The sequence below is a fragment of the Capra hircus genome, chromosome 2 (genome assembly GCF_001704415.2).
Source record: "Capra hircus breed San Clemente chromosome 2, ASM170441v1, whole genome shotgun sequence".
In the NCBI taxonomy this organism is placed as follows: domain Eukaryota; kingdom Metazoa; phylum Chordata; class Mammalia; order Artiodactyla; family Bovidae; genus Capra; species Capra hircus.
Window position 1 is genome coordinate 26,206,804 of NC_030809.1, and position 26,244 is coordinate 26,233,047.

Consider the following 26,244-nt stretch of genomic DNA (forward strand, 5'->3'; position numbering starts at 1 on the left):
CCTTCAATCTTTCCCAGCATCAGGGTCTTTTTCAGTGAGTCAATTCTTTGCATCAGGTGGCTGAAGTATTGGAGTTTCAGCTTCAGCATCAGTCCTTCCAGTGAATATTCAGGACTGATTTCCTTTCAAATGGACTGGTTTGATCTCCTTGCAGTCCAAGGGACTCTTTCTCCAACACCGCAATTCAAAAGCGTCTATTCTTTGGTGCTCAGCTTTCTTTATGGTACGACTCTCACATCCATACATGATGTGATGGGTCATGGAAAAAGCCATACTGGAAAAGCCATAGCTTTGACTGGATGGACCTTTGTTGGCAAAGTGATGTCTCTGCTTTTTAATATACTGTCTAGATTGGTCATAACTTTTCTTCCAAGGCACAAGTGTCTTTTAATTTCATGGCTGCAGTCACCATCTGCAGTGATTTTTGGGGACCAAGAAAATAAAGTCTGTCACTGTTTCCATTGTTTCTCCATTTGCCATGAAATGATGGGACCGGATGCCATGATCTTAGTTTTTGAATGTTAAGTTTCAATCCAGCGTCAGAGGGCAGACAGAATGAAAGCCCCAGTTTACTCATCTGTAAAATGGGATTCTTCACTAGCTACCTGTGGAGTCATTTTAAAAATTAAACAAGAAGATATTTGGAAAAGTCTGGCACAAAATAGGGATCTAATCATTGTTTTCTTTCCTTCTATTCCAAGCTGGTCACTCCCTTCTCCAAACTACCTCCACAGCAGATGGTCCATGCATCTCATTGCCCCTCTAAAGAGATTTTCTCACTTGACTACAGTATTAAGCTACCAATGGCTGTACAGTACTCCAGAAGCCCTGGGGAGTAGAACTCAGACATCAGTATTTTCAAAAGTTGCCCTCCTCATTCTACTATACAGACAAGGTTGAGATCATTCCTCTGTGAAGTTAAAATTTTAATTTTTTTCTAATTTGATAAATATTAACTACACAAAAGACTCTTAAGACTCTTTGAGATATGGCTGATCTGTGAAGTGACCATATTTTGCTAATGGATAGACTAGTGAATTAACCAGCAGAATTAGAATCCATTCTGACCTGTTCCTCTTCTAGATTTCTCCCATCCTGGTGAATAGTAGACCTGCATTGTCCAGCATATTAGCCACTGGGCCTATTTTAATTGGCACATTGCAAAGACTCGATAGCTACATGTCGTGAGCATACTGAATGGCACTGCTAGAAAATATTTCTGCCATCACAGAAAGTTCCAGTGGACAGACAGTATGGTAGCAGATTTTTCAATAGAGAAGACAGTGGGAGTTTCTCAGAGAATCTTTTGTTCAAATAACCCGTAAAATGAAGCCCTTCCCCTTTGCCCCACCCCCAGGTTTATTGGCTTCTCTTGACAAGACGTGGGGATGGAAAGGAACATAAACATCAAGGATCCTTTCAAAGTGATTTCAGCCTCTAATCAGCTCTTCCCAGTTGGTTAAGCCAGGTGACAAACCCAATTCCCCTTGCGCTGACAGCCGTGGTAATCAGGGACCTTCTTTTGTTCATTATGCTGTCTTTAACCCCAACATTCTTATGCAGCCCTGCGTTTAGTGAGCGCTCACTGTGACGGCACACTAATGAAGAAATAAAACACTCTCTCTGAGAATCATTCTTCTAGCCAAAGAAAGAGACTGCTCCACTGGCTTGTAAAATCAGGTTTCTGTTCACTTGGCGAATGATTAGACCAGGTGAATACAAGTCGTATTGGCTAATTTAGAAGGAAACACCTAAGACGTTCTTCACACCATCAGCATTGCTGGAAAACTTCAGAGAATTTAATGGCAAATAAACTTTATCTCTTGGAGGACTTTTTGACTGGAGCCTCTGGTTAGGTGGACATAAATGGCTATGAGTGAGATAGGCAGGGTTTCAATGGAAGCATCATATAATTCAAGAAAATAATCCATTCCCATCCATCCAATCCATGGGATTGTAGTCCATGCCATTAGAATAGAGAGTTTTAACAATGCTTCTTAAAGGTGAATGTGCATAGAAATCATGTGAAGTCACCTAAGGATTGGTTGGAGAGGTCAAGTCTGACTTTCTGCATTTCTCACAAGTCCCCGGATGCTGCTGTTGCGATGGACTGTCTTTGTTTTGTTGTTTAGTCACTAAGTCATGTCCAACTCTTGGTGACCCCATGGATTGTAACCTGCCGGGCTTCTCTGTCCATGGAATTCTCCAGGAAAGAATACTGGAGTGGGTTGCCATTTCCTTCTCTAGGGGATCTTCCTGACCCAAGGATAGAACCCAAGTCTCCCGCAATGACAGACAGATTCTTTATCGTTAAGCCACATGGGGAGCCTGGACCATCTTTTAGACAGTAGGAATTTAGAGCCTCCCTGATGGATGGCACACGATGGGAGATGTGCTCTTCAGTGCCTGTCACTTACAGGCCATTTCTTTAGTTCAGTGGTAGCTCTAGTGGAGATATTTCAAAGGTTATGAACATTCTCCCTTAATGGAAACTGATAACTTCCTTTGTCCCTCAGATGAAGAAAATCTCCTGGTTTGGAGTTGCATAATCAAACACGGGCACTGTAGTCTCCACAGGTTACTAGGTTACAGCCAAAGAGTAGAAATGTCAGTCTTCTCAGACACACGTATCAGTTAAAAAGTCGACAGGGTTTTTGGTGACTTTGCCAGCAAGACAGACCTCCATAATACAAGGATGCCATCTAAGCTGATGAAGGGGTTTTGATTTCATGAATCATTTCTTAGAAAAAATTTCAATGTGATTTTTAAAAATTGAAGTATAGTTGATTTACAGTGTTTTAGGTGTACAGCAAAGTGACTTGGTTCTATATCTATATCTATATTTCTTTTCAGATTCCTTTCCATTGTGAGTTTTTACAAGATACTGAATATAATTCCCAGTGCTACACTGTAGGCCCCTCTTGTTTATCTATTTTATGTATAGTCGTGTGTATCTGTTAATCCCAAACTCACAATTTATCCTTCCCTCCATTCTTTCCCCTTTGGTAACCATAAATTTGATTTCTATGTCTGTGACTCTATTTCTGTTTTGTAAATAAGTACATTTGTATCATTTTTTTAAGATCCACATATAAATGGTGTTATATATTTGTCTCTCTCTGACTTATTTCATTTAGTATGATACTCTCTAGGCCTATCCGTGTTGCTGCAAATGGCATTTCATTCTTTTTTATGGCTAATATTCCATTTAAATATGTCTGTGTATATATACACACACGTGTACACAAACACATATCTTTATCCGTTTGTCTGTTTTCTTATCTTGGCTGTTGTAAACAGTGCTGCTAGGAACATTGGGGTACATGTATTTTCAGCTTAAGAGTTTTCATCTTTTCTGGAAATATGCCCAGAAGTGGGATTGCTGGATCATGTGATAACTCTATTTTTAGTTTTTTAAGGAACCTCCATACTATTCTCCATAGTGGCTTCACCAATGAACATTCCCACCAACAGTGCAAGAGGATTCCCTTTTCTCCACACCCTCTCCAGTATTTATTATTTGTAGATGTTTTAATGATGGCCATTCTGACCAATAAGTGTGATTTCTGTTAATGAGATTAATGTCCTTTAACTCTGCTGATCAGCAACCCCTCCCTTCCAGATCTCTTTCCCTCTCTCTGTACCTTTCCTTGAGGTCAGGAATGCAGTCTGGTGATCAGCAGTGCTAGGAGACCAGTGCAGGACCTTGATGTCTTGTCATTCAGTTGCTTGTTCAGTGATTCTAATGAGTCTTCTTTTCCCTCTTTGGGAGACCAAACCAGTATTAGATTTAAGGTAACTTTCTGATTCTTTCTTGTGTTTCAAAAGGTATTGAAAAAATGTCTTATAGCAGAAGCAGATTGGCTTTGTATATCTAGAATAAAATAACTAATTTGTTATTTTGCCCCTTTGACTTCTGAGCACCATTACTGGAGTGGTTTTCCATCCTTTTCAACTGGAAATCAGTTCTTGTGTTGTGGGGTCTTTATTTAACTTGTTTGATGAAACTTATTAGGGCCTCGTGATTGGGGGCAAACCCACTCCAGGACTCTTACCTGGAAAATCCCATGGACGGAGGAACCTGGTAGGCAACAGTCCATGGGGTTGCAAAGAGTCGGACATGACTGAGCGGCTTCACTTATTTTAGATTGCCAACACAAAGGGCCTTCACGAATCTGTCTATAAGTGAACACCCTTGAATAATTCAATCAGCTATGCCAAACAAACAAAGAGCGATTGATTGATACTTTGATATGGCCTAAAATATTCCAAAATTACAGCTTTTAAGACAATTTGTACTGGAAGAGCTTAGTGCTAATGAGGGCAAATTTACCAAGATCTATGAGGAAAGGTCTTGATTTGAGAAAGCTTTCTGTAGGTATAGGTTATCAAGAAATTGAAACAGTCCAGCTCCAAACAGCAAAACACCGCTTACTCTGTCTTTACATTTGCCTTTTCTAATTGAATTTATTGCACCACTGTATTTCCTCCAGAAAGTGTATTGTTTTAAAATTACCATTCCAGTTCTATTAGTCAAAGCCTCTCACTTCTAATGCTTTCTGACAGTTATCAACATAATGAACCGTAATGAAATGATGAGCAATCTTCAGTGGAAACCCAGTGTGGATCCCAGTGGTGCTGTGTGACTGTGCTGTTAACATTTGAATGCAAATTAAAATAACATCGTCCTTACTTGTTTCCAAGGTCAGGAGAAGAGAGAGATTTTTTTAAGTGCTTTAATTTTGGAAATCTCATATCCATTTTCAAGCAAGCCCTTAAAGGTTCCACTGATGTTCAGTTCAGTTCTCTACCTCTAAAGATTTACACGCTCACATCGGCTAAGGGATGTGTGGAGGGGTGTCTAACACAAAGCTTTGATGTTATAAACCATAGGATAAAAGGTAGCCTTTGGTTTCAAGTAAAGTACATTTTCCCCCACCCCAAAGCATATTTCTTTTTGCTTTAGAACTACAAGTAACTAATAATATAATGATTGGAGGAAAGACATTTATGTGAAATTGATAAATGAGACTGCAGTTAGTTCTGGTGACAGATCAGTTAGTAGCAGAGTGAGAATAAAGGCCAAATATTCCTAAAGTTTTGTCCATGAAAGTGTTTCAGAAGATCCATTGGTTGATCCCTAACCATTTCACATTTTATTATCCAGGTAATCATTTTTTTTAAGAACATATTTTTATGAAAATTCTTGTATCTAAGATTTGGTTATTTCATGTCATTTATCAAATTTGCAATATTAGAGTGCAGTTTCATGCTACATTTCATTTGTCATAGGACAAAAACGCAAATTGAGACATCAATTCCCTCCCCCCTCCATTGCCAGGTCATGAGACATGGTTTTCCAGGCAGAACGCATGGTCCACTGCCTGTTAAGCCAGTTGATAGGCCAACAATGTGTCTGCCCTCTGGACCATAAAAGCTGGTCAGAGCAACCAAAGACATTTCCATGACTGAGATGCAACCTTCTATCCATTCTATTTCTAGACTGATTTTTTAGTTAGAGCTTTAGTTCAAGGTCTGATATCAGTTAGTGAGTAAAGCACATCTTTGTTTCTTCCTTTTGGGTTACCTTGTAGCATTTTGACTGTGAATAGGAAAAATTACCTCTAAAGAAATTAAGTGCATAACTCTTGTCTAAATACAAGGATATGGGGTAGACAGTGGTGGGGAGGAGAAGCACCAAATGTGCTTAATGAAAAGCGCTAGATGGACTGCAGGCTGATCACTTGCCATTTGGTAAAATTTTAAAAGTTCTAGGTTATTTAAGGAAGATCAGATATCATCTTATTGAATTGTCTTTTGACAATGCTCTTTTAGCCTCCATCTTATCCTCCAACCTACTTCTGGTTATATACAGATAAAGAGTCCATTGTGGACATTTTATCAGGATTAATAGTACATTGTAGATTCAGCTGGGAAATGCAGATGTTTGAGGGGCAGGATTGTGAGCCCAAGTGAAAAACTTGACTCAACTGCCAGTATCATTTAGCCAGGTTATTAAAATTTTTCCATCACCATGAATAATTAAGAATGGTTTGTTATCACCCAGGCCCTGTCATTTCTGGGTAGCATTTTTGACACTACTCATGGAAGTCATACCCTGGCTGTGCACAGCATGCTTCTGTGAAACAAGGTCAATTAGACACTTTCCTGAGATCCCCTGGGGTGAGAAGTGAATACCTTCTCTGCTATCAGCATTTTGATTTTGCCATCATAGTGAACTCTTGTTCTACAAGCCATCTATAGCTTGGCAGAAGATGGACCGAGGGGAGAGCCCTGTTGCATGCGTAGAATTGCCCCCCACCCTCCTGTGACCTTCCACCCAGGAAAGAGCCTTTAATAAAAACCCCTGCTCTGGACTGGAATGTAGAAACTAGGCAAACAGCACATCTTAGCTAAGACCAGAGCACCTGACAGGAAGTAATGCCAGCAAACGTCAGCCTGAAAGGCAAAACAGCCAGGAGAAATGTGAGAGGTCCCAGCTGGGTCCACAGAGAATGCATAGATACACTTCATTTTTTTCCTTTGGATTGTGCATATCTCGGGGAATGGGATCCTTTTAGCCTTTGAATCAGTCTTTCTGATCCTGTCATCGCACATTATTGACTGGGTGAATTTGGGTGAGTTGCTTCACTTCTCCTATCTTAGTTTTTGCTCATCAGATTGCTTCAGGTAACACATACTTTTCTACCAGATGTGATTATGGGGAGTAAAGGAGATTAAGGATGAGAAAGAACTTTGCAAGAGATGAATTCACACACTAGCTAATTCTAAAGGAAAATGTTCATGCTTTTTTTATTAAATTACTTTTCATGGGCTTCTTTATTGTGACTTCTTTCTGGATAACTGAGAGTTGACTGCATAGAGCACTTCAGCCATAAACTAGTCATCTTAGAGAAAATTCAACCACAGTTAACTTGGTAAAGAAAAAGCAAACGGTTCCTGGATGTAGAATGAAAAAAAAAAATACTAGATATACTGAAAAATAAGTGGTAGCAAAATTTCAGTAAGGAGTGACCTTGGCTGGGACCCCAAGGTTTTTTGGGGACAGCAATAAAGGATTGATGTGTTTTCAAGACTCAGATTTTTAATAATGGGCTGTCCTGCTTTGGCTCTAGCCGTTGTTAAATGCATAAACTGCTGTGATAAAAGGTTATGCCCTGTGCCTACATTTCAGAAGAGGTGTCCCAGCAGCCGTCTTCATGTAAACTTACCCACAGCAGAAAAGGCTGAGAGAAGGCAATTAGCAGTGACAGCATATACAGCTGTCAGGGAGGATGCACGACTTTGTTTGAGTCACAACTTACACACCCCAACTGTTTATTCTGCCTTATAACCTGTCTTGCAGCTGGAGAGAGATTAACAAAGGCTGATCTGAAGGGTTAGAGGGTTTTACAGCTAAGGCACTGAAGTCTTATGAACCGTCAAAAAGTTGTCCATGATTAATGAAGCCTTATGGGACTCAAGACCCAGGGCGTCTCTTCCTCAGAAGCTCTGTCTTGCATTGGTTGCCTCGGTGTATCAGAAGGGTGACAGGAGCGCTTCAAGAAACTGATCACTTACGAATTGCATTTCTGTCTGTGCTCTGGAAGAACGTTTCTTTCCATATCCAGAATTAATTTCATGACCCAGGCACTGAATTTTCATACTCTTCATGGGGTTCTTCAAGCAAGAATACTGAAGTGGTTTGCCATTCTCTTATCCAGTGGACCATATTTTGTCAGAACTCTCCACCATAACCTCCACAGTCTTGGGTGGCCCTACATGGCATGGCTCATAGCTTCACTGAATTACATAAAGCTGTGATCCATGTTATCATTTTGGTTATCTTTTTGTGATTGTGGCTGAGCACCGAAGAATTGATGCTTGCTAACTGTGGTGTTGGAGAAGACTTTTGAGACTCCCTTGGATTGCAAGGAGATCAAACCAGTCCATCCTAAAGGAAATCAGTCCTGAATATTCATTGGAAGGACTGATGGTGAAGCTGAGGCTCCAATACTTTGGCCATCCGATGCAAAGAGCTGGCTTATTGGAAAAAACTCTGATGCTGGGCAAGATTGAATGCAGATGAAGAAGAGAGCAACAGAGAATGAGATGGTTAGATGCCATCACTGACTCAAGAGGCATGAGTTTGAGCAAACTTTGGGAACTAGTGAGGGACAGGGAGCCCTGGAATGCTGCGGTGCATGGGGTCGCAAAGAGTCGGACACACACGACTGAGTGACTGAACAACAACACTGAACTTTAAAATGGTGATTAAAAATCATTTCAGTATGAAAAGTCTATGATAGATTTGGAAATTGCTTTATACAAGAGCCTGGCTCCTTTGATGTCGTATCAGCTATCTGCCAGCCCTGGTTGTGGACTTTTTAAAAAAAAAAACTTTTAGCACGTGATTGCCTTTTTTTCTTCATCAACTTTTGTGATGTGATATACCAGAGTGCCATGGTGATGACAGTTCTGAGGAGTAAGCTGCACTGGGCTTAAGGAATCTTCATTCATTCATTTATTTGTTCAGCAGATTCTCCATAAGCACCTAGTACACTTGACTTCTTTCTAAGGGCTGGGGGACTCTCACAAATCAGAAGAAAAGATTATTGTTCTCGTGGAGCTTCTGTTCTAATGGGAATATAAATGATACACAAGATAATGTAAAATTCTTACAAGAAAGAGGGGGGAAAAAAGAGCATATCATAGGGTAAAACAGAGGAAAGGGAAGGATTTCACTTTGCAGGGAGTGGTCAGGACCGAGGAGCTGAGATTTGAGTTGAGACCCAGGGGGCAAGGAAGAAGCCAGGGGAGAGAATTCCAGGTACAGCTACCAAGTCTAAAGAATTTGAGTTGCGTGTTTAAAATTTTTGTTAACAATGTGAGTTTTAAAATGACCTATTTTAAACCTCTTGGTCCTGGAGTCTGTTGGCATTTTAATTTCAGTTGTTGTAAGAAACAGAAATTTCAGGTTTTTGTGGCACATTACACCATGTGTCCATATAGATTTAAATACTTTGGCAGGACCTACTTTTTTTTTTTTTTTTCTTTAAGATTTTTGGTGTAGACCATTTTCTCAAGTCTTTATTGAATTTGTTGCAATATTGCTTCTGTTTTTATTTTTTTTTATTTTTTTATATTTTTTTTGGTTCACAAGGCATGTGGGATCCTAGCTCCCCAACCAGGAATCAACCCTGCATGCCCTGTGTTGGAAGGCAAAGTCTTAACCATTGAACTGCCAGGCCAGAGAGGTTCCTGGCAGAACATACTTTTAAATGCATTTCTCAAAGCAGGTGTCCATCTTTTGCTGAAATTTCAGTTTTCTGAAGTGAAATTTCAGAACAAAGAAGTGAATTTTACCTGATTTGTGACTTTGGAGTAAGGTATGTAAGGTGCCCAGTGGCAGTTACTCTGACCTAGACTTCCCACGGGATGGTTTACACCAAACGCCTAGTTCACACTGGAGGCATTTTTTGGGTTTAGTATTGGCTGACCTTTTTGAATGACTTTATTAAGGTTCCTGTAGACTTCACGTGAATGTCTAAACAGTCTACTTTAAATCCTGGCATAAGCCATCAAGCATATTTTCTGAACTACTCAGGAATTTCACTCAGGAATTTCTAATCCACAAGAGGGAAGAATTATGTTTTGTGGAATTACTAGAATTTTCTTTGATGCTTGGAATATTGCCCTTCTTAAATGTCACATTCGCTTAATTCCTCTAGATAGTGTGAAAGCTTGTCTTTTCCCAGAGGAAAATATGTGGTAGGTTAAGGAAGATCAGAATTTCTTTTATGATGTAACATGATATGACGCGGTAGTTCTTTGCTTCTGCTGTAATTTGGCTTTGGTTTCCTGGGAACTTCACGCTGTCAAACTCTTGTCGGCTGAATGCAAGTTGACATCCCACTAGAAAATGATAATTACCCACTGTAGCACCTTCCACCAGTACCTGCTGTGCGATACAGAAAGTATTTCACACCAGCGAAGCAAATGGATGTTCGTTAAATCTATCCACAGTGGCAAGAAATACAGGGGCCATTGCTTTTAGAGCAACGAGAAAACCGAAACATAAACCATAAGACATACTGCATTTTATTCCTTTGTTAGTCATAAAATGTAAGTGTAATTTGGACTTTAGAAGCCATAGTTGTTATCTGACCTGTGCCTGCATATGAGCTCAATTGTTCAGTTGTGTCTGATTCTTTGCGACCCCATGAACTATAGCCCACCAGGCTCCTCTGTCCATGGGATTCTACAGGCAAGAATACTGGAGAGAGTTGCCATTTTCTTCTCGACCTCCTCTCCTCCTCCTCTTCTTGACCCAGGCATCAAGCTCAAGTCTCTTATGCCTCCTGCATTGGCAGGCGGGTTCTTTACCACTACCAAGATCTGAGAGGCCTTGTATAAGTGTGTAAATCATGAGTGCAGTCTCCTTAGATTAGTTCAGAGTATGCTTGAAATCCCTAGAATTCTATGCAAAATCATTGGTGATAATCTTTCTAGGAAGAGGATATTTGCTCCCATCAAATTCTCTGTAGCAGGGCTTGGTAAACTATGGCTTGAAAATCAAATTCAACTGCCTTTGTTTTTGCAAATCAAATTTTCCTGGACACAGTCATACCCATTTTTTAGGTGTTGTCTGTGGTTGCTCTCAAGAGCCATGCAGAGTTGAACATTTGCCAGAGAGACCATATAGCCCATAAAGCCTAAAATATTGACTATCTATCTGACCCTTTACAGAGAAGCTTGCTGAACACTGTTATCAAGGGTTAGTAAGTTAAGGATTATTGCATATGACTTTTGCTTCTTTCTGTTAGTTCATTATTTTTAAAATGTGAAAGGCATTCTAAACATGAGAACTTTGAAATAGCTAAGCATGCCAGACCCATTCTTTGATGAAGAAAGATAGAACCTTAGGCTTATATATGAATATTAAGCAGGTTATACAAAAAGAGCCAAAAATGTAAAGGGAGGACATTTATTACCCCTTTAAATATGGTTCAGTACTTGATTGATTTGTATTTAAAATTGTCTTAATTTTGCTTGTAAAAGTAAAGTTGAAAGGAAAAAAAAAACCATAATTCTATAAAAGCTAATAAGGAAAAGGCCCATGAAATTAACTTGCTTCAGAGATAAAGTTTGCCATAGTTCCTTGCTTGAAGAAATCATCACCTGAAATCAAGATGGAAAAAGAAAGGTCATAAAAAACATTGTCAAATTAACAAAGCTTAGACAGAGCCCACATTTTAAATTTCCAGTTATACTGGCTGGTTATGGAGCTATAAAAACAAGAAGAGGGCAGGATGCTTACATTTCCATTCTCCTGAGGCTCACATTATCCATATTTAACTTTCTTTAGTCTCATCCTTCCCTCTTTAATTTCATGCCCCTTCCCCTCCCTATGAATCAGAATATTTCTTTTTCTTCCTTCTTCTAGAGCAGGTAAGTAAAACTGGACACAGTAGGTATTTCTTGAATAATTGTGTGGCTCCACAATCCTTCCCAACAGATGTCACCACCTCTAGATGATGCATAGCCCTTCCTACTTGTTCAGAGTGTTTTTAAATTGTAGCAAAGAGAAACTTGATTTAAACTAGCTACATTGAGATGCTCCATTACAGGGCTTAATGGTAGTGAATCTGTATGTGAAAAGCTGGCTAATACAGGCTTAGCCCAGAAAAGCCTGTATTAATTCACAGGCTTAAAATAGCATTGTAGGTGGAGGGATAGAAGATGCATTAGAGGACCTTATTTCCAGCCAGTCATTCATGACTCCTCAAACAGCTATTGAGCTTGCTATGAACTAGGGATAATAGGAAACACCAGGAAGTGATGAAGACATCAATTCTGCTATCATACAAACTATAATAGAAACAGATATCAAATGTATGTTTGGTTCAGTTCAGTCACTCAGTCGTGTCCAACTCTTTGTGATTCCAAGAACAGCACCACGCCAGGCCTCCCTGTGCATCACCAACTTCCAGAGTCCACCCAAACTCATGTCCATTGAGTTGGTGATGCCATCCAACTATCTCATCCTCTGTCATCCCCTTCTCCTCCTACCCTCAATCTTTCCCAGCATCAGGGGCTTTTCAAATAAGTCAGCTCTTTGCATTAGGTGGCCAAAGTATTGGAGTTTCAGCTTCAACATCAGTCCTTCCAATGAACACCCAGGACTGATCTCCTTTAGGATGGACTAGTTTGATCTCCTTGCAGTCCAAGGGACTCTCAAGAGTCTTCTCTAACACCACAGTTCAAAAACATCAATTCTTCAGTGCTCAGCTTTCTTTATAGTCCAACTCTCACATCCATACATGACCACTGGAAAAACCATAGGCTTGACTAGACGGACCTTTGTTGACAAAGTAATGTCTCTGCTTTTCAATATGCTCCCTAGGTTGGTCATAACTTTCCTTCCAAGGAGTAAGTGTCTTTTAATTTCATTTCTGCAATCACCATCTGCAGTGATTTTGGAGCCCAGAAAAATAAAGTCTGCCACAGTTTCCACTGTTTCCCCATCTATTTGCCATGAAGTGATGGGACCAGAGGCCATGATCTTAGTTTTCTGAATGTTGAGTTTTAAGCCAACTTTTTCACTCTCCTCTTCACTTCCATCGAGAGGCTCTTTAGTTCTTCTTTATTTTCTGCCATAAGGGTGGTGTCATCTGCATTTCTGAAAGTGAAAGTGAAGTTGCTCAGTCATGTCCAACTCTTTGCAACCCTGTGGACTATAGCTCACCAGGCTCCTTCATCCATGGGATTCTCCAGGCAAGAATACTGCCTTTTCCTTCTCCAGGGGATCTTCCCGACCCAGAGATCGAACCCAGGTCTCCTGCATTGCAGGCAGACGCTTCAAACTCTGAGCCACCAGGGAAGCTCTCTGCATTTCTGAGGTTATTGATATTTCTCCTGGCAATCTTGATTCCAGCCTGTGCTTCTTCCAGCCCAGAATTTCTCATGATGTACTCTGCATATAAGTTAAATAAGCAGGATGACAATATACAGCCTTGAAATACTACTTTTCCTATTAGGAACCAGTCTGTTGATTCCATGTCCAGTTCTAACTGTTGCCTCCTGACCTGCATATAGGTTTCTCAAGAGGCAGGTAAGGTGGTCTGGTATTTCCATCTCTTTCAGAATTGTCCACAGTTTATTGTGATCAACACAGTCAAAGGCTTTGGCATAGTCAATAAAGTAGAAATAGATGTTTTTCTGGAACTCTCTTGCTTTTTCCATGATCCAGTGGATGTTGGCAATTTGATCTCTGGTTCCTCTGCCTTTTCTAAAACCAGCTTGAGCAAGACCTTTTTATCCTTTCATGTTCGAAGAGAACCAGAAATATTGATAGCTGCCCTGAAATAGGAAATAATATAAGCAGGATAATTGCCAGTCCTACATTCAGGCCAGTAGTGGGGCAGTTTGGGAATACATAAAACATAATTCACAATGACCTACAGCTCCCTGATATTGGTATGTGTTTAGATATGACATCAATATAGAGACTAGAAAATTAAATAGTATGATTATCTCTCTTAATTATAAATCTCATATATGCAATTGGAGACATTAAGAGGTGGGCATATTTCTGATGAGAAAGGCAATCATTTGTCAGAAATTCAATGATTCCTAAATATCTAGATATGCTGTTACCAAACCAAACATGTGCCTGCTTGCCTGACCCACGGCAAAGCAAATCTGCTGACACAAAGTTGTGGTGAAAGAAAGTACAGCATTTATAACCAGGCACCAAGTGAGCAGAATGGAGAGCTAACACTCAAAAACACTGAGGGAAGAGTTTCTCAAGACAGTGTAAGGGAGAGGGTCTTGGGGTATGTGATCAGCTCATGCTCAGTTCTCTGATTGGTTGATGGTGAGGTAACAGGGTAATGTATCCAGAATCTCAGTCATCGATCTTCTGATTCAAATTGGTCTGAGGTCTAGTGCTTATGGTCTCCATGCAGTTAACTTCTACCTGATGAGGGTTTGTATCTGCAGAACTCAAGGTTACGGTTTAGGAAAATATCCCTCTTTTGAGGAGGAACACATGAAGATGTGGAATGAAGATACAGAGCCAAAGCAACCACAACACCCAGTTGTGGATGTGACTAGTGATGGAAGTAAAGTCCAATGTTATAAAGAGCAATACTGCATAGGAACCTGGAGCGTTAGGTCCATAAATCAAGGGAAATTGGAAGTGGTCAAACAGGAGATGGCAAGAGTGAACACTGACATTTTAGGAATCAGTGAACTAAAATATGGATGTGAGAGTTGGACTGTGCAGAACGCTGAGTGCCGAAGAATTGATGCTTTTGAACTGTGGTGTTGGAGAAGACTCTTGAGAGTCCCTTGGACTGCAGGGAGATCCAGCCAGTCGATTCTAAAGGAGGTTAGCCCTGGGTGTTCTTTGGAAGGAATGATGCTAAAGTTGAAACTCCAGTACTTTGGGCACCTCATGCAAAGAGTTGACTCATTGGAAGACTCTGATGCTGTGAGGGATTGGGGGCAGGAGGAGAAGGGGACAACAGAGGATAAGATGGCTGGATGGCATCACTGACTCGGTGGACATGAATTTGAGTAAACTCCAGGAGTTGGTGATGGACAGGGAGGCCTGGCGTGCTGCGATTCATGGGGTCGCAAAGAGTCAGACACAACTGAGTGACTGAAATGAACTGAACTGAACTAAAATGGACTGGAATGGATGAATTTAATTCAGATGACCATTATATCTACTATGGGCAAGAATCCCTTAGAAGAAATGGAGTAGCCATTATAGTCAACAAAAGAGTCTGAAATGCAGTACTTGGATGCAGTCTCAAAAATGACAGAATGATCTGTTTGTTTCAAGACAAACCATTCAGTATCACAGTAATCCAAGTCTACGCCCCAACCAGTAACCGAAGAAGCTGAAGTTGAATGGTTCTATGAAGACCTACAAGACCTTCTAGAACTAACACCCAAAAAAGATGTCCTTTTCATTATAGGGGACTAGAATGCAAAAGTCAGAAGTCAAGAAATACCTGGAGTAACAGGCAAATTTGGCCTTCGAGTATGAAATGAAGCAGGGCAAAGGCTAATAGAGTTCTGCCAAGAGAACACACTGGTCATAGCAAACACGCTCTTCCAACAACACAAGAGAAGACTCTACACATGGATATCACCAGATGGTCAATACCAAAATCAGATTGATTATATTCTTTGCAGCCAAATAATGGAGAAGCTCTATACAGTCCGCAAAAACAAGACCGGGAACTGACTGTGGCTCAGATCATGAGATCCTTATTGTCAAATTCAGACTTAAATTGAAGAAGGTAGGGACAGCCACTAGACCATTCATGTATGACCTAAATCAAAATCTGTTATGATTATGCATTAGAAGTGAGAAATAGATTCCAGGGATTAGATCTGATAGAGTGCCTTTTAGAACTATGGACTAAGGTTTGTGATACTGTGCAGGAGGCCAGGATCAAGACCATCCCCAAGAAAAAGAAATGCAAAAAGGCACAATGGTTGTCTGAGGAGGCCTTACAAATAGCTGTGAAAAGAAGAGAAGCAAAAGGCAAAGGAGAAAAGGAAAGATATACCCATTTGAATGCAGAGTTCCAAAGAATAGCAAGGAGAGATAAGTAAGCCTTCCCCAGTGACCAATCCAAAGACCTAGAGGAAATCAATAGAATGGGAAAGACTAGAGATCTCTTCAAGAAGATTAGAGATACCAAGGGAACTATTCATGAAATGATGGGCACAATAAAGAACAGAAATATTATGGACATAACAGAAACAGAAGATATTAAGAAGAGGTGGCAAGAATACGCAGAAGAACTATACAAAAAAGATCTTCACAACCCAGATAATGACAATGGTGTGATCACTCACCCAGAGCCAGACATCTTGGAATGCAAAGTTAAGCGGGCCTTAGGAAGCATCACTACGAACAAAGCTAGTAGAGGTGATGGAATTCCAGTTGAGCCATTTCAGATCCTAAAGGATGATGCTATGAAAGTGCTGCACTCAATATTTCAGCAAGTTTGGAAAACTCATCAGGGCACAGAACTGGAAAAGGTCAGTTTTCATTCCAATCCCAAAGAAAGGCAATGCCAAAGAATGCTCAAACTACCGCACAATTGCATTCCCCTCACACGCTATTGACCATTATTGGTGGCTTAGACAGTAAAAGCATCTGCATACACTGTGGAAGACCCGGGTTCAATCCCTGGGTTGGGAAGATCCCCTGAAGAAGGAAATAGCAACCCACTCCAGTACTCTTGCCTGGAAAATCCCATGGATAGAGGAGCTTGGTAGGCTATAGTCCATGGGGTCGCAAAGAGTTGGACACGACTGAGCGACTTCACTTACACTTTCACACACTAGCAAAGTGATGCTCAAAATTCTCCCAGCCAGGCTTCAACAGTACGTGATCTGTGAACTTCCAGATGTTCATGCTGTATTTATAAAAGGCAGAGGAACCAGAGATCAAATTGCCAGCATCTGTTGGATCATTGAAAAAAGCAAGAGATGTTCCAAAAAACATCTATTTCTGCTTTATTGATTATGCCAAAACCTTTGACTGTGTGGATCACAACAAACTGTGGAAAATTCTTCAAAATATTTGAGTACGAGACCACCTGACCTGACTCCTGAGAAATCTGTGTAGAGGTCAGGTAACAACAATTAGAACTGGACATGGAACAACAGACTGGTTCCAAATAGGAAAAGGAGTACGTCAAGGCTGTATTTTGTCACTCTGCTTATTTAACATATATGCAGAGTACATCATGAGAAACTCTGGGCTGGAAGAAGCACAAGCTAGCATCAAGATTACCAGGAGAAATATCAATCACCTCAGATATGCAGATGACACCACCCTTATGGCAGAAAGTGAAGAAGAACTGAAGAGCCTCTTGATGGAAGTGAAAGAGGAGAGCGAAAAAGTTGGCTTAAAACTCAACATTGAGAAAACTGAAATCATGGGATCTGGTCCCATCACTTCATCACAAATAGATGGGAAAACAATGACAGACTTTATTTTGGGGGGCTCCAAAATCACTGTAGAAGGTGACTGCAGCCATGAAATTAAAAGACATTTGCTTCTTGGAAGAAAAGTTATGACTAACCTAGACAAGATATTAAAAAGCAGAGACATTACTTTGCCACCAAAGGTCCATCCAGTCAAAGCTATGGCTTTTCCATTATGGCTTTTTTCATGATCCATCACATCATGTGACATGTGAAAGTCATACCATAAAGAAAGTTGAGTGCCGAAGAATTGATGCTTTTGAACTGTGGTGTTGGACAAGACTTTTGAGAGTCCCTTGGACTACAAAGAGATCAAACCAGTCCATTCTAAAGAAAATCATCCCTGAATATTCATTGTGAAGACTGATGCTGAAGCTAAAACTCCAATAATTTGGCCATCTGATGTGAAGAACTGACTCATTTGAAAAGATGATGATGCTGGGAAAGGTTGAAGGTGGGAGGAAAATGGGATGACAGAAGATGAGATGGCTGGATGGCATCACCAGCTCAGTGGACATGAGTTTGAGTAAACTCTGGGAGTGGTGTTGGACAGGGAGGCCTGGTGTGCTGCAGTCCATGGGGGTCGCAAAGAGTCAGACACGACTCAGTGACTGAACTGAACTGAGGAGGAACTAAACGTCCTTGACTTTGTTTTATGGCCAAATGATTATTATTTTTTCTTGCTTGACTGTTTTCCTTTGTTTCTGTGCGTTCTCTCTTCTCTGATTAGATTTGCTATTTGGAACTTGAGGAAGGCTCAGGAGGCTGGCCAAAACTTTCCTATAAACTGCATGCTGGGGCCACAGGGATCTGTCCATAGTTCCTGCTCGGTTTTAGTACTTATAGAAAAAAAAGATAATGTAAACTTTAAGTATGTAAAAATGTAAGTTTTTTTCCCTTCTGGATGCTTTGTGTTTATTGAGAACTATTCATGTTGCTAAGGATGCTTATTTTTAACTCTTCAGTCATCTCTATAGGTAATTATTTTAAGAAGCTGCTGTTAAGGATGACTGTTTGGCCCAGACTGACTTTTGGCTGTATTAAAGTCCATGCTTTTTTCTCATTTTTCTTGAGAATAATGTGCCTTCCTTTCTGAGGAAGAGATGATCTTTCCCTATATATGAAAACACACATGATGTATTTACCATCTTATAGTTGGCAAGAATTTTCAAAAAAAAGGGAAAACACAGATATAATATAACCACCATAATGAGTTTAATTTATAAAATTCCTTTTCCAGGTGTCTTTCCCCAAGCTTATGTAGGCCAACAATCATATTGGGTACACATTTCTTTTATTTCATTCCCCCCACCTTAAATCTCCAGTTATAGTCCAATTTTCAAATTTCTGCGACTGTGCCACCATGGAGCCATCACTCCTTGTGGCAACAGAACATGAAACAACTGCAGTACAAATTCGCCAAACCATTCATGGAGGCAGCGTTGAACTTCTGAGCTTGCTTATTAGTTCTGTCCTCCTTTGAGCACCTGCTCCAGGGTAGATTCTTTAAGAATCACTGCCCAGAGGAAGAAGGCTGTTCCGGACTGTGTCTTGTTTTCATGCCAGCCCTGCATGTTGAAACCCTGCAGCATCTTTTTTTTTTTTTTCACGTGGCAGTGTTATATCTCTGAGTCCTGTGACCATTTAGTTTTCTGCTCCATTTCTTCTCTGTTTAGACACTGCCATGTCCCGTCCTACATACTAATTACTGACTTTTTGCTTCTGCAGTGCTTGATTCATTGTGTCACATTTTCCCATGTGAAAGTGGACTAGGAACCTTGGCAAGGAGGTTAATGGATTTAAGAGTCACTCTCATTTAACCCTGAAAGTCACAGCCAAATAAGAACCAGTGGCTTGACCCATTTTATGAACCAAGCTGTGGTCAACTTTAGCAGCAGACTAGCAATCAGTTTCACTAGGATGGCAAGAAACATCTCAGAATTTGAACAAAATTGAAGATACTTGGTCCTTTTTCCTGTCTTTGCCTTTCAAACTTTGGTGGAAGCTCCTGATTTTGTTATTATTTTATCCTCAATGTGGAAATAACCCCACTGTGTGGAAGTTAGTACTTTGGGATTTTAGTCGAACTCTGTTACTAATTAGATTGCACGAACTTTCAGTATTATCAGCTCCACTTTCTGGCTCTCAATTTCCTCATCTATAAAATGAAACTATTCAGCCAAATGATCTTTAGCATCTTATCTGGCCCTAAGTGTCTGTTATTTCAAATAGCTCTAATCATGTTATTCAAAAAAAACATTAACACTCACTGTACTAAGGACCAAAGAGATAAATTTAAAATCTAAATGAGAAAGAAATTTGTGCATTTATTTCTGAAGACTTCTGTGGGGGCAGTCTTGTCCTTTAACAGAAATTTTACCGCACTGTTTTTCTTTTAAGGTTCTTAGGATGGGGATCAAGTCTTAACACTAAGAGAGAGAGGTTGTCAGTAATTAGTCTCCAAGGAAATTGGGAGGTCCTGCCTACCCTGTTACAGTCTTCAATTAAGTTGTATGAGAAGAAAAGGAGATGAATTATTTTGTTCAATATTACTACCAAAATCCTTTAGCCATTCGTCACTGTGAACTCAGTAATACTGGGTATTACTCCTCCTTCATAAAGTTACCTCATCCAATTCTCTGGCAGTGGCTAGTCTGGGACAGTATATTCCATTATGATTGACTAGATAAGGAAGCCTGCCAGTTACTTCCTTTTAACTTTCTTTTCCTGAGTAACAAGGACAGATTTCCCTGAAAGCAATGATTACAAGTAAATTAGCAGCAGAATAGAAACAATAAGCAAGAAGTCTCAATTTTTCATTGATACTTACTTCGAAGACCAAAATGGGAAAGAGGGAAGCAAAAAGAGAACTTCCCAGTTGTTGCAGTGAATCAATATTTTTCATTAGAGTGTGGCAGGCATCTTTTAGACCTTTAGAATCGGGTCAGATCAGGAAAATCCCCTTTTCTCTCCCATCCTGATTCTTCTCCCTGAAGGCAGCTTGTTTCATAACATCTTGGCCTAGAGACTAATCTACAGTAAGAATCGAGAGGGTTCTGTGCTCTTATTTATTGTTACTATTTTTAAACTAAGTACTATATTGTTTGCAATCAGTTCTGTTTCAAAAGAATCGTGACCACCAGATATATTTTGGAAACCTTTGATGTCAGTAGAAATGAGAAGGGCTTGGTGCAGCCCTGGTGCAGCTGAAGATCAGGCCATGGAGATTTGGGCACCTTTGCACGATCCTGCTGTGGAGTTGAGATTTCTCAACAACTGTACCTTTGACTTCTCTGCAGCCAGGCTAAACCAGTTCCTACTAATTACCCACAGATAGTTTAACTCTCAACTGCTGTGTCGGACGGAAGAGGGATATCTATGCCATTCAGTTAATTTTATTCCATATTGATAACACACTGTACTTAGGAATCATCATTTATCTTCAAAAGTGGTATATAACTAGTAGTTTACCAGAGTCCCGCAGCAGCCCTGGGAACTAGAAACACAATTGTGTATACATCTTTCAAATGATAAGAGTAAGGCTAGACAAGTTATGAGAAAAATAGCCAGGTCACTTCAGAGAGAAAGCTGTTTGGAGCCTATTTGATATAGAGTTACTTCACATCTCTGGTCACTGCTGCATTTGTTTGTACAGAAAAGAGAATGACACTCACACACACAGCCTTCTGCCATATTGCTCTTTTAAATGATTTTTGCTGGCTTAATTTGCTTATGGCTTTCTTTGCTAAATGGGCTCCTCTTATTTCTTATAGCTGCAGAAAAGAATATAAGTTCTGAGAGATTCCAAAAGGCTCGTTTCAGTTCTCGGTTTGATAGTATGTTTTGTTTTTTTTTCCCTCCAGGCCCACCATCTGCTCCTCTCAACTTGATTTCAAATGTCAATGAGACGTCTGTGAACTTGGAATGGAGCAGTCCTCAGAACACGGGTGGCCGCCAGGACATTTCCTACAATGTTGTGTGCAAGAAGTGTGGAGCAGGTGACTCCAGCAAGTGCCGACCCTGTGGAAGTGGGGTCCACTACACCCCACAGCAGAACGGCCTGAAGACCACCAAGGTCTCCATCACTGACCTCCTGGCCCATACCAACTACACTTTTGAAATCTGGGCAGTGAATGGTGTGTCCAAGTATAACCCTAGCCCAGACCAATCCGTGTCCGTCACTGTGACCACGAACCAAGCAGGTAGGAATCACATCCACTTTATTGTAGGATCTAAATGTGTATAGAGAAAGAGCTTATGTTGATATCTGTGCTTGCTGCTTAAGTTCTGCCCTTGAAGAAGAACTAAGCAACAAGAACTAAGAACTACGATTAGATTACAGGGATCTAATCGTAAATGTGTGAGTTGTATTATAATACAAACAATACTTAGAAGGATGTTTATTCATTCAGCAGATATGTTTTTGGGTACCAACTGTATAGCATGCATTGTACTAGGTGGTGGAGAATAAATGAAGTCTAGGACACTGGTTGAAAACAGATGACGGTGAATTGGGTCACTCTGTGCTGGACTTCTCATGTAAGGGATGTGTCTTGGCCTTTTTAATCACAAAGTCATGGTTGGATATCAGTGCATTTACAGATTATTTAGGAATACAAAACTGATTTTTAGCAAGGCAGAGTGCTACACTTTGTTGTATTTTCCAACAAAAACATTAGCAGCTGTAGTTTTGGTTTCTTTTTTTTTTAATATTGACATAGGTCTCTGTTAGAATTGCCCTATAAGCCTGTGAACAATGAATGGTTTAATGGGGAGCTTGATCTGTGTGGTTGACACATCCTGCGTTTGGAGCCACTTTCATAGTTACATTCACACCGGACAGGTGGGAGAGGAGAGTTAATTTGCCTCATTTCCTGCACACTTTCTCTTCTAAAGCAGATGACTAGAAAACAGATTCTGTTCCTGGGGTATTTCTGTTGAGTTCATTTCAGAACTGTTATCCAGTCCTGAATATCAGATTTTCCAAAGTGTGAATGGGAATCTAGATTTCTAGGCTCTGCTCCTGACCCAGTTACTCCCATTCTTCCCACAAAGCACTCTCCACACTTTATCATACTAATTTTCCATTCTGGATTTCTACCACATGTTTCACATTGCCGGCTCCCTGTTATTTATTTTTGGGGATTTAAAGGGGTGGAGGAAGAAAGGACCATGGTTTGTTCATTTGTGAAGCTATTAAGAACAACATACTTCGCTGGGAAAGGATTATAAATTGCTAACAACCCTATTGCCTTTTGCTCCACTTCTCTCTAAAATGAATGTTTCAGTAAGTGCACTCAATAGTTAAGTAAAATATATCTGTACTAATTGATTCTATAGTGAGAACTATTCCAGTATTCCAATCCCAAGCCATTCTTTTCTCACTTTCCCCTGAACTCTCTAGAATAAATAAAAAGTTAAGAATGGGGCGGGAAGGAGGGAACTGGATTTTGAACTGGCTCTGGAAAGGCAGGCCTTCCCGGAAGGCAGTTTCAGTTACACAGATGTGACCAGTCTTTTAATATATGTGGTGTGAACAGGTCCTCTGGTTATGTGTTTGCCTTTTATTTCTGCACTTTGAGGATGTGAGCACTGTACGGTCACCAGTTTTATTTCTTTACAATGGGTAGTATGATTTAGGAGGTTTTGATAGCGTCACAAGAACTCTGAATGGTAGCCTTTTGTTAGTTGGCTTTTGGAAGAAGGCAATGGAAACATTGCCCATAGATCCTCAGAAACCTAGGATGTCTAATGTCTGAGATCCAGGGAGCTGGGAAGGTGGTCTGCGAACCCCTGGGGAATCTGTTTTATGATTCAGTCAGTATGTTCTGCCCCCCATACCCTTCTGGCTTCCCACCAGTACATCTCGACTTTAGAACTTTCCTGGTGGCTCAGACGGTAGACGTCTGTCTACAATGCGGGAGACCTGGGTTCGATCCCTGGGTCGGGAAGATCCGCTGCAGAAGGAAATGGCAATCCACTCCAGTACTATTGCCTGGAAAATCCCATGGACAGAGGAGTCTGGTAAGCTACAGTCCATGGGGTTGTGAAGAGTCGGACACGACTGAGCGACTTCACTTACTTACTTACTTTGTGTTCTTAACGGGATTAATACTAGGAAGGAACCTTTTGAAGCCTCAGCTGTACAGAAATCATTCTGTTTGGTGGAGGGCAGCCTCTAGGAGATGTGCTGAGCACAGGCTTGGCTCCCACAGATTTTGTGGGGAGACTTCTCTGTGTACCTAAGGATTCAAGCCAAGGGATTATGTCAACCCCTACCAAGCCAGGAGGCACAAAGCACAGAAGGAAGACCAGCCAGAAATCCTCCAAAAGAGGAAAATGTGCAGAAATGTTATGCGAGGGAAGGAAACAAAGTCAAAGTTTTATTAAAAATGTAGGTGTAATTCTTTTAGATCTAGGAAAAAGGTGAACAGGAAATTCCTCCGACACAATGAGATTTTCTCTGCCACGGCAAGCAGTGCTGCCAGATGGTTTGCTGAATAGGACAAAATTCTAGCTCCTTATTTTAATTTTCGTGAAGGGTAATGGTGGGAAGAGGTTCAAAATTAAAAAGAAATTTTTCGGTAAGGAGAGACCTCCTATGTGGCCGGCCAGAGAGCTTCCACTTAGCAGAGAGTTGTCTGTGTGCACAGCATTGCCTCATTATGCTGCCGCGAGGCACAAATGCCATTTTGGCGTTTACTAATTCAGAATCATGGGGATGGTTTATCTTTGATTAACAAACCCTTTCTTCATAGTAGTGCAGATTAATAATGTAGGGCAAAAATTCCGGGTGAATGTAGCAGCCATAAACTCTATCAAAGTTCCCCCATGCATATTTACTTACTCACAATTATATTCTAATTGCTGTCATTCTGATCATTTCATTAAATTAAATTCCTTAGGGACCTCTATAGGCAGTGATGTCTCACTCTATAAGGAATACATAGAATAAATGAATGTTAGCTTTAACCACCTGGAGTCCACCAAGTTTCATGGATTCTGCAGTTGGTCCTGTTTCACAGGGTTCTTTCTCTCACTGGTAAGATATTTAGAAACAAACACACAGAAAACCTAGAATTCCTGGTTTTGTCATCACCGTCACTGAGACTGTCACAGTTGAACAGCACTCTGAAGGCGAAATTCACCTAAGCTCCTGTCAGAGCCAGTGCTTGAACCCAGGGAGAATCACGCTTCCAAAAGGAAAAAGTTGCTTTCTTTAAAATTGATAGGTAACTGGCTTTTGTGAGACCAGATTCTGAGTATCTGAGCCTAGAGATGGCGGTCTAATTGGGCTTTGATCTTGTAGTTGTGAATGTGGTGTAGTTGTGAGAGTAGCTGGCATATAGAGTGTGAATGGATCGGTGTTCTCATGTGGTTATTTAAGCCATCCTAACCCCAGTCTTACAGTTGGTGTCTTACGGGGCTAATAGCACCCTTTTCCTCCCCTCCTGAGTTCAAACCCAATTGAAATAAAAGGCAGGACAAGACAAAGGGAACTCAAAAGTGCCAGCTTTATTGCTGATGAGCTGATGAAAGGATGTGAGCTTTGTATCTGTGGCCAAACGGACTGACTCTGGTGACACTTACCCTGTGTCACCCAGGGACAGGGTAGCCCAGCTGGCTGACTGCCGGCTCCCTGCCAGGACAAAGCCTGCTCTGCTCAGGTCACCCAAATGGATGCTCTGCCAGGAGGCAGATCAGAGAGCAGCAGGGGATGACTTCTCCCAAACTCTCTTCCTCCATTACCCCACCCCCTGCCTCATGCCAAGAAGATGAAGGAAAGTTGAAAAGAGGAGCGGGAATGTGGCTGCCGCTGAAGTGGTCCCGTAGGTAAAGATCACACAAGAAAATGGACATTCTCCCTCGCTACACTCCATTGCTGTCCAAAAGGAACAAGATGAGATTTCCCTTGAAAACTCATGTTTTCCTTCCTCCATCTTGCATCCTCTGGTAACTGTTCCGTCTTTTGTTTAGGAAGAGATGGTTTTGATGCTTATGAAAAATGCATAGTCTGACTGCTGGGTGATTTGTTTTCTAGATGACTTTCCTTCAGTTTACTTTTACTTAAGTGGGCCATCTGAGGGAAATGAATACAGAATGTGTCCCTAGGAGAGAGAAATGCTGTGTAAATGAAACAAGGTTTTCCTGACCCAGCAACAGAGATGTGGATGTTTGTGCTAAAAATCCCATGATGGCAGCCAGCAGTAGACCTGAATATTAGCACCAAACCAGTTTCCACTCTGCACCCCTTAAACCCCCACCAGTCTCCCAGCTCTGGGGCTGGGCTATGCTCTAGGTTGTTTTGTTTAAGTTCTGGTAGAGCTCTATGGCTCATATTCTCTACTAACCCCACAGTGTATCCAGGACACCTATACTTTTGACCTTTACCTTGCATATGCTGCTGTCCTAGATGCCCTTTACAAGGAAATACATCTGATAACCTCTCTAAGGCCCAACTGCCCTGTCCTGGTGATGAAACATCTCTTAACACTGGATTTGGATGAATTCCGATACTCAGTAGATTGCGTAATCATTTGAACCTAGCTAATCTCTAAGATGCTTTCTAATTCTAAAATTCTGTGATTCCAAAAATGCCAGAAGCAATGGGCTTGAAGAAAGAAAGTTTAGTTTCCCTATGATGTTTCAAAACTGGCTCTTAAGGCCATTCCAAGAGAGGGAACGCATTCCAAAAGTGCTTCAGCTGAACTGTCAGGATGCATCTCAATGTTGCCTCTCCTCAGTCCTTCCAAGCTGTCTGTGCCGCAGGTATAGGTGTTCCAGACATTTGGCAAACGTCAGGAGACATTTTTCAGTTGTCAAAGCTAGTAGCGGGGAGAGGCTTATTGCATCTACAACATTAAGTCCAGGGATGCTACTAAACATCCTGTAATGCAAATGATACTGCCCTCCCCCCAACAAAGAAATATCTGGCCTGAACGGTCCATGGTGCCAAGACTGAGAAACTCTGGTCTAGTGATATATTTGAGAAACAGATTTCATGACTTCATAGCAAGGTCCCCCTTTCGGCATTCCATCGCCGACCTGTCTTTGCTGGGTTCCATCACTCTGTGCTGGGAATGCAGGGCTCTCAGCGCTGTTGTCAGAGGATGGACTGTTATAAAAGGCCCTTTGGGGGCCTCCTGTAAAGAATCCTAGGGGCTTTGCCATCAGATGAATTGGTGCTGCTTGTCAGACTGGCCTTGTTCTCTAGGATGGACC

General features: G+C 41.0%; 1 protein-coding gene across 2 annotated transcripts in view; it reads left to right on the plus strand.

Moving 5' to 3' along the window:
* EPHA4 (EPH receptor A4) overlaps window positions 1-26,244 on the plus strand; it is a 161,490-nt gene that overhangs the window by 68,767 nt on the left and 66,479 nt on the right. For both annotated transcript variants that reach the window (XM_005676603.3, XM_005676602.2), the window contains exon 5: window positions 20,886-21,224. In XM_005676603.3, coding sequence (XP_005676660.1) covers window positions 20,886-21,224 — 339 coding nt within the window. The remainder of the gene's footprint in view (window positions 1-20,885; window positions 21,225-26,244) is intronic.